This window comes from Harpia harpyja, chromosome 1 (genome assembly GCF_026419915.1).
Source record: "Harpia harpyja isolate bHarHar1 chromosome 1, bHarHar1 primary haplotype, whole genome shotgun sequence".
NCBI classification, from domain to species: domain Eukaryota; kingdom Metazoa; phylum Chordata; class Aves; order Accipitriformes; family Accipitridae; genus Harpia; species Harpia harpyja.
The window spans coordinates 43,164,432-43,177,198 of NC_068940.1; the positions used below are offsets into that span (position 1 = coordinate 43,164,432).

Sequence of the window (12,767 nt, forward strand, 5' to 3'; positions counted from 1 at the left end):
GGAGAAAATCGGGAAAAGAAATAAAACTCATGGGTTGAGATAAGAACAGTTTAATAGAATATAAAAAGAAGAAACTAATAATGACAATGATAACACTAATAAAGTGACAGTAGTAATGATAAAAGGATTGGAATATACAAATGATGCACAGTGCAGTTGCTCACCACTCGCCGACTGATGCCCAGTTAATCCCTGAGCGGCGATCCCCCTGCCCCCACTCCCCCCAGTTTATATACTGGGCATGACGTCACATGGTATGGAATACGCCATTGGCCACTTTGGGTCAGCTGCCCTGGCTGTGTCCCCTCCCGACTTCTTGTGCCCCTCCAGCTTTCTCGCTGGCTGGGCATGAGAAGCTGAAAAATCCTTGACTTTAGTCTAAACATTACTTAGCAACAACTGAAAACATCAGTGTTATCAACATTCTTCTCATACTGAGCTCAAAACATAGCACTGTACCAGCTACTAGGAAGACAATTAACTCTATCCCAGCTGAAACCAGGACACCCTGTGACAGAGAAAAGGCAGGAATAACAAGCTGATAACGAATATGCCTTCAGCACACAGGTACATTTCTACAGCCTAAAGAGTACTTTAAAAAGATAATATTACTTTTAGCACAGGCCACCATGATCAGGTTCGGAGATTATTTCTTGTTACAAGCAAGAGCATCTTTTACATTGAGACTTACACAGAGACAAATAAGGATAGACAAACTATCACTCATACTAATGAACCAAGTCTGATCACCTGGGAGCACTGACACAAACCTGTGAGCCTCGGTCCAATTGCGCTGCCAGCAGCATGAGGGGCTTGGAAGATTCAATATAAATTCCTGATCGGTTGCAGCATAAAGTACCGATATTGTATGAAGCACCTGTTTGCACAGAGTGTGATTCCAACTCTTTTACACTGAGATATTTGCTTCTGTGTGAAAATAAGTAAATATTTGCTCTGCTGTGCCAGCTGGATCAGGGGAAAGCTATAAATTGCCTAAGCCTTTTATAGAGAGTAGAAGGCTGGCAGAAGGTGGGTATCTGGAGTTCACATGCACAACACTAATTGGAAGCAACAGCTATTGAAAACAGCTTCAGAACATAAACGGGAACACCAGAAGTAGATAAAAAACTCATTTTCACCCTGTGGATTTTGTGTCAGGTATTGCAAAGTTCATCTTTTAACTCTGTGGTTTCTGATTTCTTTAGAAGAGTAGGACAGAGACCAGAATCAAAGAAGTTGAGTTTTCACAAAGGAAAGGGAAGTCTTACAACTGAAACTAGTACAAGCGCATTGCTGAGTGATTACAAAGAAAAAGATAATATATGTGTTGAGATGTGATGGGAATCAGTGTTTACAAGAAACTTGACACTTATCACCCTAAAACACTTCCACCACCACAAAGCAAATTATAGGATGCAACGTGCAACACTTTACACCAGGATTTTAATCCATTTCATGTATCTGACAACAACTCAAAGACACTCGGGTTCTCTTATAACAGCAAGGTTATCTGCTTTGTCTGAATTGGCATACCACAGTTTTAGTTTTGTATGAAATTAAAAACCATTGCAGTTGTAGACTTGCTTTCAGGCAGTTTCTTTAGCGACAACGGGATTCTTTCTGCTGAGGAAAAAGAACCATGTGGATCTTTTTACAGAGGAATTTGTTATGAATGTAAAAATAAATAGTATAGCAAAGTAACATATAGAATAGCAGGTGGAAAGATTTACTCCTATGGTAGGTTAACAAATAATCCACCTGAGGAGAATAAAACCAGCTGGGAAGAACTGGTTTTATACGTACACACACAGTAGTTCATATATAAGATTGCCTTTGGTGCAGTATTCCTTCTCTTAAATTTGGCAACCTACTCTTCTGCCTTGCTCCCTCCTCTGTTAAAAAAGACAATTTAATGCTAATAGTTTATCTTCCTATTAAAAACATTATTAAACAAATTTATCACTTGAAGGCTTTATCTTCAAAGTGACGGACTTCCTTGATATATAATCTAATCTTTCAAGCTCACCACAGATTTTCATCAAACTTCATTAATTGACAAATCAGTTTCTGGAGGTTTGGATCTATTTGCAAGACCTACTTCCCTCCTGCTTCTTTTTTGTTCTCTAGTAAATGCTAGAAAACCTTTCAAAGTGCCACAGGGAAGAAACTGCGACGTTAAGGCTTTCAGAATTTGTTATCTTGTGAGTTGTGGTCTTGCTTTAAACCCCCTTTCAATGGTCTATGCACCAAGATTTTAATTTAATAATTTGAAGGATTATTGGCAGCTAAAATGAGGATTTGTGGATCTTGAGTGAAATACATTGTAATAACAACTGTCAGTCTGATTTTGATGCTCAGGCCTGCATGCCTCTCCAGCAATATTTGAGTACTTTGATATGGTCACAGCTATGGTCTACTTGAATACTATTTCTAAAGTCATAAAATATTTCACTGCTTCATATTTTCAAAAAGCCCAGCTTAAAAAAAACCCAACCTTTTTAGCTTATAAAGCTAAAAAGCAAAAATAAGTTAAAAGGAGTTGAAAGCATTTCCTTTTTGTTTTTTTTTTTCCCCTCGTTGCACTCTCTGGAGTAACAAATAATTAAGATGGTGACTAAGTTTATAAACCCCTACCCAGTCCCATGGCCACAGCAATCACCTGGATCACAATCCAAAGCCTGGGAGGATTGGGGGTCTTTGCTTCTCCACCTATGTAACATGAACTGAGATACAAAGGGATCCCTGCATCCCCCAAAGGGAAATGAGATCTCTGGTTCACTCTTGGTTTTGTCATGTTCAGATACTGTAACATAATGGGTCACAGAAATGTCCACAGACAGAATAGGTGGTTAAAAAAATAAAATTCAATTTTCAAGCTCAACCAGTATGAAAATGCAACACACTTGTGCAGACAGACATACACACCATTACAAAAAAGGTTTTGTACTCTCATACTCCACCTGCTGGTTCTGCAACCATATTTAAGACATCAACATGTCTTTTTTTTTTTTTTTTTTTTTTTTTTTTTTTAACCAAGCTGTGCAACACCCCTGCTCATCTGGATAAGTTGGCAAGTGTTAAACAAGTAGTCATGTTCAACTCAATATTTCAGAGTCTACTGGGGAAAAATAAAAGGGTAAAATATTTATGACAAAATGTAAAACAACTAAACATGTAAGGAACAAAACTGTTCCTACATGTCTTACAAATATCTCAGGGTTAAAAGCATTAACATAAGGTTAAGAATTTAGTGGTCTCTTCCATTTTTCCCCTGCCTTGCTTTTGTATTATGTGTTAGAGCTTCCAAGAAAGCCAATTAACATGCATTTTATTCTTTGAAATGATTAAAATTGGGCACTTCCAGCATATAAACTCTAAACACCTCTTATTATTTGAGTGCTTTTTAAGGCAGACTTGTGTACATTAAAAATACATTTAAAAATGAAAGGCATTTATGTTTCAGCTGTCTTTGGAAAAGCGAAAAGAGAAGCATAAGCAGGAAGCAGTGAGCAGTGTTTGTCCCAGGACAAAGATAGGATCATGACTATGCAAATCCATAGAGCTTAATAAATGCTTTGCAAGACTGGGTCTGTCATTTCACTCCCAGGATGAGTTATGGTATATATCACACAGAGAAGCAAAACAGACACCTCCCCTCGGTTGCTCCTCAGTGGAAGTTCAATGCTTAACACATGCACTGCAAGAATACACACATAGCATTATCCTTTCCAGTTTCCTCCCACTAACTGGGCTTTTCACACTTGTATAAAGCGACATCTGGAAACGATCATCTCATCGCACCCTCAAAAAACTAACAGAAGCAGTAATAATATGGTAATAAGGGATGAAATTTTATGAAAGATGCCACTTAACTGAAGACTAAAAGACACCATGCAATTTAAATAAATTGCTTTTAGCAGGGGACTGAGTGCCTGGCCCATTTTTGCAAATTGTGGACCAGATTTTCAATGTGTGTGAAACGCTGACTTTGGTAAAGCAGTGCCAGTTTTGCACAAGCTAAGGTTAGAGTCCTATGAAGTCACATTTTTAGGACCACACTGGAGACACCCGTAAATTGAGGATGCTGAAATGAAGCTGCATAAGCAAAGAGAAAAGAAGCTATTAACACATCAAATGTCTGCTTATTTTACTTCCCTGCCTCTAAAGTTTAAGTGAGCTAAACAAGAGGAATCACACAATTATTTGAATGCATACAAGAAAATTTAACACAGCGTTGTCCACAAAGATGAGAACTCGGTTCCCTGATTAACTCAAGGTGGCTTGGTAATGCAGAAGTTGTCATAATTTTGTTTTAGGCGCTCTGCACACCACTTGTGTCCAGGCTCCAGTCCAGAAGATCTGAAATCATTAATGTGGGCCTGACTGTCCTGTCAGTGACCTTCTTGTACATAGCCTTCACATGTGCCCAGCGTATTTCAAGTAGAAATACAGCCTGGAATAACTGCAACAAGAGAAAAATCAAACTGGTTTGTATTCACTTAAAATTTCATTCAAACCCACTTTTTACTTAGAAAAGTACTGTCAACACAACAGATGTTTAGCTGCCTCAAATCTACAAAACTACTAAGTCAACCAGTGCTCAGGGATTTCTCAGAGTTCAACAAAACAGAATGGTTTTTGTTGTTGTTGTCTCGGGCTTTTTTGTTTTATTTTCTCTTCTCTCTCTCCATTTTTGTCTCTTCAGGTTAGGATTACTCAGGCTGTTTGGGATGAAGCCTGGACAGAACTTAGGAGCCAAGAAATATTAAAAAGAACAGTGTCATAAATTCAGCTGGTGTGAAACCAAGTGCTAGGCAGGTTCACTTCTTTTGGAAGAAGTCATGAGGTCCCATCACTAGCAAGAACTGTTCTTCTTGGCATGAAAGCCTCATGCCTTTATATGAAAGTTGTCATCTTACTGACCAGCCTGCCCACTCAGAAAATAATGCTATATTCAAACCACATTATAGAAAGCCACTAAATTAAGCAGCAACACCACCAAACAGAAACAGTGTGATGTGGAAATGAATAACTAGAGTTCATCCTAATAAATAAAAATAAAAAACATTTCTGGATAACAAACTGCCTTTGCAGATAAAAAGTAAATCCCTAGAATTTAAATCCATCATGAGCAAAATCCCTCTGGAAAAAAAAATCCAGACCAAAGCACTATTATAACTGCCTTTATATTCATAACTGTATTTATGCAGACTAAGATAAGGGCAATCAATCCACATGCCTCAGGACAAAAAGCTGATCTTCTGCAGGGATCAGGATGAAGAAAATTCCTCACCATATGTACCATGGCTAAAGGCAATAGGGGACATGCTTTGCTAGACTCGGGAGTTTTCAGGCATTGGTCACTGCTAGAAACAAATATCAGATTTATGGCATACTGATGTGCTCCAGCAGTAAATTCCAGCCTCTCCTCTGCACATTGCTGCTTTCCAACACACTGAATTTAGTCCCTGAACTTTGGATGGACCATGGCCTCACGCCAAACCAAGTATCTTCTCAGCTCTAACAATCTGACTTTTCAGGAGCCCGGTATTCAGTCAGTCACCCAAAGTGCAGCAAAACACTCTGCTTCCCCTTTCACCATTTAATTACCTCCCTCTCTCCTCCCAAATTCCTTCTGTTCCATACAGGTCATCACTGTTGTTACATCCCAGACAACACAGCTGCTCCTTTTTTCATTTCTTTTCCAGTAACTAATTCATAGATCTAGTCTATCCTCTGTTCTTTGAAAGGTATCTTTCCAGTTTGACCATGTTTCTACAGCCAATACATCCATAACTTGATATTGATAGTTCCTCAAAGAGACATCTTTTGCCTGGAACACCCCTATACATGCAACCAACCACACCTCTGCAGCTTGAAAAGAAACCAGAAGTCCACTTGGTTTCCTACACAGCTCTGTAGCTTCAATTGAAGTACTGTCTATATTGTCCAAAAGGTCTGAAGGTACATATTATGGGCTAAACAGAAGCTGAGACCTGACAAAGAGAGACAGGAAAAGCGTATCACTCCGACATGCTCATCTCCACAAAACACATATCATCAAGAAATACTTCACCTTTTCTTTCAGCTGTTACTTAAAGAGTAGATGCTTTCTACTCCGTCAAAAATTAAGTGAGGAGAGGGAAAGAATAAAGCAGAAATCGAGATATATTTATTATCTATTTAGTCAATTTGGCAGGGAAAATCATCACCTTACATGCAAAGGGACTTAAGCTGTTAGGATGTGATACAGATGAAGCCCCTATCTTTCAGCAATGCTACCTGGCTGTTTCCAAGCACAAATCAGGGATCAAGGATCAAAAAGAAGGAATATCATATTTTTGTAATTCTGCTCTTATCTCTCTAGCTGACATGCCAAAGGCTACTGAGGTGGAATGAAAACAGAGTTTCCAATCATCAAGCTAAGCGAACAAAGTCACTAAAACGGGTACCAGTCCCACAGGCTTTGTGGGATCCACATACTGAAACTCAGACACAAGATCATGCCATTCTCAACAGCTCACCTGCAGCGCTCCACGGCTCTTGGGAATAGACACTATCAAGAGAACAACTGCATTTCATTGTGCTACACAAGTCTTTGTTTCAGGAAAATTAGCAAGAGAGCAAAACCGAACGTAAGCAGAACATGCACTGCAGAGGCTTGTCTTATCATAGCTGGGAAAAAGAAAGTCCCTCACAGCATTTACCAATATAGAAAATAAGAAACCCAGGTAAGGTTTTCCTTCACTGCTAATATTCTATAGGAAATGTTTTTCAAAAGTAGGCACTCTTGCTAAAAAACATCTATTTTCCCTGTTGTCTATATTTAATGTTCTAACAGACAGTGGAGCTAGGAGTTAAAATTCAACTAATATTAATAGGGAAATTAATGTATGTTTCAGGACAAGACTTAGAGTAAACTCCAAGTTAAATTAGTCTGTGAATCAGTGATTCTAATAATACCTACATGTGAGTTGTACAGAACTCTCTTTCAAATCACTTGATATGCCATTTGTGTAGTGCTTTGACTCATATGTCAAATGTTTTTTCAGGTTTGGTTTTTTTTTTTTGGTAAGCTTGAAAAAAATGAAGGCAGCAGTATAGCAACCCTGAATCTTATTTTTCGATGTTATCATGTGAATGTTTCCTATTTAACAGGAGCTATGGCCTTAAAATTAAATCAGAAAGAAATATTTTTTAACCTATTGTAACAACTCATATTAACAGCGCACAACAAAGTAATCTTCTAGTTGTTCAGTTTGTACATTTCGTAACAGTACACAACTACCTCCTTTTTCTAACATTTCTAACAGAACAACAGACAAAAACATTTTTATAATATGAAAATGTAGTCTTAAAACGACAAAAAAATGGCAAAAGCTGCTTACTATTTCTGAACTTTGCAAGATTTCATGGCAACAAAGTACCTTTTAATAATAACTAAAGGCAAAGGTTTTCCAACTGCTTTGCAATACCATATCAAATTCTGAATGTACAGATTATTTGCATTTATATCAGCTACTTTATCCTGACTATTTTTAAAAGGAGTATTGAATTCAGCCACATCGTTCAAGACCAACTTTTATTTCCCTAGGCCAACAACAAAAATTGAGTATTGATCTTGACAATGGCTCTTTTCTCCAGGAGCTAAATCACATCCTCCTGGCTGAATAACGCTGTCTCTAGCAGCTTATCTTAAGAGATAGGTTGCATGTGATCCCTGTGAATTTTTTCATGTGAGGACAAACCTCTTACTATCATAAGCTCGTTCTATTTGTTCTATGAAGAATCATTGTCACACCTTTTTTTTTTTTTTTTTGCAGAGAGGGGAGCAGATTACGGGGTTTCTCAGGACTTTTCTCCCCTCCCATTCCTTACTAAGCAGTTCTGCTGTCAGACTGGGAACTTTCCTGCTTCCAAGCCTCAAGGTCACAAAACCCACCTCATGAGTCACCTGCAGTCATCCAAAAAGGCAGAGAAGCTCATGTTCAAGATAGCTTTTCCAGGTAGTACTTTAACCAGGTCTAAATACTATTTTTAAAGAAAGTCTTATAACTGTCCCTTTATTCAAATTCATTTAAATGTTACCCTTTGGCCTTGCCTTTCATGCAAGTTCATCCTACTAGAAGGCAAACACTTTTCAGATGAGATTCCCCCCGCCAAAGACAACTTCATTTGCAAGGTCTTCCCTTTTCTTTCCCATCCACCAGAGGAAAAAAGGACTTTTCCCCTATTCTCCCTTTCTGTGGCAACTGGAGAAAGAAAAAAAGCAGGGGAATAGTAAATAAGCACAGAGAAGAAAACAACCCCAAGCTTCCCAAATCACAGCTTTCCAAAGCACACTCTTTTGAATGAAGCCCACGAAACAAGGAATTTAGAGACATCTGTTTAACTATTGAGGATCGCTAAAAAAAAAAAAACCACTACACTCAGAAGACCAGTGCTAAACTACTAGGCACTACTGGGAACAGTGTTCAAACATATATTCTTATCCTGTTACCTCCCCCAACCTATTATTTGGGGGGTAAAAACTAATATTTTATATCTTCCTTTCCTTTAACCACCCCTCAAGCCTGTGTCTGATCTTAACCTTAAGCAGTCTTTCTCTTTTCACTGTTCTCTGCTGAGCAACTCTTCCCTCTGACTGACAGTTTACTGGTTTATGCCTCAAGGTCATTTAACCTTCTCCTGTCCCAAGTCACGACCTATCACAGTCTAAGAAAAAACCCCAAAACACAACAAACCAACACAAACCCCACATCAACAACAACAAAAATAAATCATTCATTTACAAAGACAGGGTTTGTGATATTTTCTGGCAGTTGGCTTTTCCCAGAAGGCGGCAAGCTGGGACTTAATTTTCAGTATAATTTCTAAAGATCAAATATAAACGGAGTCTTGTAGTGCTGTCCTGTAAAAAACCAAAAGCGTTGCCATTGGGATAACAGATGCCTGGGCACATACTGTTTATAGAAATTTAGATAAGATGTTATCCAGTTTAATAAAACTTCTTTGTGCATTTAGAGCAAGACCTTTCACAATTAGTTTTTATGGGTTTTATACAATGAAAAACTTTAAAAAGTCCACATAAACAACTTCCATTCACTCTGATCAAAAAATCTGAAAATCATGAATGATCTTGATACGAGTTGCATCATGATGTAATGACTTTCTAAGCTCATGCTGAGCCATTCTGGTCATGCTTTTGCTCTGATGCAAGGCCAATAGTCAAGAAACTCAGAGCAGACAACTGCAACTTTGTAAATGAGCTTCTGTTCCTTGATTTGAAGTGGAAGAAAAGCATGGTCCTTCCCAAATCCTAATTCTAATTTAGAGATGAAAATAAAAATAAGAATCTCATTGCAAGATGTGCCTAAATTGAAGGCTATGCCAGCAGTTACTCAGACTCCCTGGCACACAAGTATACAATGTCTATGTGAAAAGACACTAAGAAGATTATTTAGTAAAAGGGACATTGACTTCTCACTGTTGGAAGGTTGAAGACACCTTCTGTTTATGGTTACACTGATTTTTTGCAATTTAAATAAGTAAATATTGCTTCTCCAGTACAGGTGATATTCTCTACTATTACTTCTGCAGTCAATTTTGTTATCTTTATCAGTGGGCCTAATAAACACAGTACCACAGTACCAATGCTAAACAGTCCAATAAAACAGGACTACTCCAGCCATCTATTGATTGCGTACAAAAGTGTAGGAGTTTGGTACTTCTCTCTTGCTAAGTAATGACAAAGAAAAGAACCAAAAAATTCACTTGAAAAAAGCAGCATCATTCATCCCTCAACTATTTAAAAACCCCCTCAATTTTCATCGATGTCATTTGTTAGGCACTCTAAGAAAAATCAAGGAAAGAGTGCTGTTTTCTTGGTTCAGCACATTTTTAAAAATCTTTACCATGGCAGTTTTGTGTAATTATCCTTGAAATAGGGTATTTTGAAGGATTCCACGACATACGGAAATTGGAATAATGAGTTGCATTTTCTTGTCTATCATTTCAGTTGGCATTTTTTGGAAGTTGTACTTCTTTAGATATTGGGTAAGTCTCTCCCTTCCTTTGAGTCCATGCTTAGATCAAGATCATTACATTTTTTCCCACCCAATGCCCTAAACAAAACATAAATGTCATCACCATCAATCTCAACAAACTCTGTATGACAACTAATATTAATAGAATGACCTTCTCCAGTTAGATTTTCATTAGTAAATTAGGATGGAAAATAATGAGTGGCTCAGCTTAGCCAATTTGAACGAATTATCTACGTCATCCTTCATGATGTCAGTCGATACCTATGCTGAGCAAGGAAACTCAGCAATTTGGGATCCAGTAGAAGACATCATTAAGCACAAAGTCAACATCCCCCCCTTTTTTTTTTAATGTGAATTAAACTAAAGCAAGCATTCTTTACAGGTAATACAGAAAAGTTTGGCTGCTGCAGAGAGCGTGCCTACAAAGTCACAATGCATGAACTACAGACCAAATCTCAGCATGTCATATTTCCATATGCAAATGCATAGTCCCAGGCCAGGCCTGCACTTATTTCTGCCAAGGGTTAGAGAATTTGACTGCACTAGTGAAGGAGGAAACAGCCAAAAGATGAGTAGCACAGCATGTGCCAATTTCCCAGATAGGCCAGGACGTCATCCATGTCACTTCATGCTTTCCACCTAGCTGCAGAAAAGCGTCCAAACATCTGTCTTCTACCAATGGAAGGTGCTGAATATAGCAAATACCTCCATGCGAGATCCTCATGCTCAGATTTTTTTTTTTTTTAACCAATTCTTCTCAAAGAGACACTAAATGTTTGCTGCTTTATAACCAGTATAATAAAGGAAAGGCAGTAAGGATGTGCCCCTACAACACACTCAGCCTGCCAGGCTTCCTTTCTTGGTAGAGGAAGAGGATGCTGCTGGGGGTGCTCATGCTGTGACAAGTGGGTGAGGAACAGTAACACTGCACTGCTTAATCCCATCCCAGGATGGCATTTGGCTGTTCTTGATGCATTCTTCACACTTCAGACTTGCTATTTGGTCAGAAAGAGTAACTGGATCCAGAATGCTTTTGTATAAGCTTTCCACTACTTACATCCACTTGCTTTAAACTATTAATTTTGGGGGAGGGAAGGAAGGCTGTGGAAAAAGGAGAGCAGCCTTTTAGTCTCTGTCCTTTGTTCACATCACAGTAAAGACTTGGCAAAAATTAACAGAAATGCAAAATTTGAGAAGACAGTTGTGTGGTGGAAAAAAACTGCTATGTAGAAAACTGCTTTGTTCATCCCCTTGTAAGGTACAGAGCTTGATTTCCCTTAATGGCTAATGATTAATGTATGAAAACAGGATGAATAGCCAATATATCTGAAACATGGGAACATGATCCTTTAGTTTTTCCTGGTAAGGCCAATATGGCTTAGAAAGAAGATAGACTTTTCCTGTCCCTGGAACAAAATTGATCTGTTCCAATATGAAAGACAAAGGGAAGACGCTGCAGTGTTTGAACAGGTTTCTTTGTCAGAAGTGAGGAAAAGAATCCATTCCATCAAATGGAATACAAAAATTTATTTCAAAAACTAAATGTTTTCTGCTTCACCACCCTGCGCTCATAAATTGATAGCACTGTCAATTTGTTAATAACCAATGCTGAACCATTACCCAAGAACAACGTATATTTTTTTATGCACTTAGAGAGAGAAAATTTTATAATAGACTAGTCTTAAGAACAATTTGCCTACTGGAGTATTGGTTGGAAAGCTCTCATCTGCTTGCCCATTTCAACGGAAAGCAGCCATACACTGTAGCAGAAAGTTTGGCAAATACACTACATGCATAAAACCAACAGTTTCTTAAACACTTGCCTATGGAATAAAAAGTAAAATATTCCAGGATGTATCAAAATTCATAATGTCAAGTCAGATCACTGATGAAGCACATCTGCAATAAGCATGTGTGGAGGACCATTAATATTAGTAATTGAACCAAAGTATCTGTGCTGTATTGTAAAGCAGCAGAAACCCTACCTGCACATTTTGTTCTTGTTGTAAGTGGTGGTCCAGGGGGCCCTGTACCTCCTTCTCCAGGGCGAGTGAGCAGCACTCTGATCTCATACTCCACATCAGGATCCAAATGCCACAGTTTGTAATTAGGAGAGTCTACAATGTGTGTTTCTGCCCAATTCCCAGTGGTTGTCCGATACTCCACCTCTTTCAATATGATGGGCCCATCTCCAATGATGGAGTTGGCGTTGGGTTTGATCCACAGGTACGTGGCTCCAACAGCCAGCAGCTCAGGAGGGGCGATAGGAGTTGGGGGCTCTGTAGAAAAAAAGAAACCATGAGAGGCCTGAGACAATTTTGTCAAATGATCAAATTTCCACTATGTATCTATAGAACAGTGCTGTCCCAGAGTTTGGCTTCTTTTTTTTTTGTGCTAAAAATTCAGCCCCCTTACACTGGGGGTAGTATTAACAATTTAGAAACACCTGCAAAAATACAGCAACCACAAAGCAACTTCTGTTTAAAATAAAACACAAGAGTCCCTTTTAAAAGATCAGGTTTATACTTACTCTCTCCTTTAAGCATATGAGCAATAGCATTCAATATAATATTGGAGGGTGAGGGGCAAAGAAGTCTTAAATAAAGACGACTGAGTGCACTTAGCATATACCATGTATAAAAAGGCTCCAGTACAACAGCCCTTCCTCTGCCCTGTGACACAATGTGGCAGAATATCACCATCATTGATCATGGTATTGTG

The 12,767-nt window shown here is 38.4% G+C and overlaps 1 protein-coding gene across 6 annotated transcripts in view; it reads right to left on the minus strand.

Annotated features, from left to right (window-relative positions):
* Nucleotides 1-12,767, minus strand: part of PTPRT (protein tyrosine phosphatase receptor type T) — a 492,692-nt gene that overhangs the window by 226,599 nt on the left and 253,326 nt on the right. For all 6 annotated transcript variants that reach the window (XM_052789835.1, XM_052789817.1, XM_052789853.1 and 3 more), the window contains exon 7: nt 12,032-12,325. In XM_052789835.1, coding sequence (XP_052645795.1) covers nt 12,032-12,325 — 294 coding nt within the window. The remainder of the gene's footprint in view (nt 1-12,031; nt 12,326-12,767) is intronic.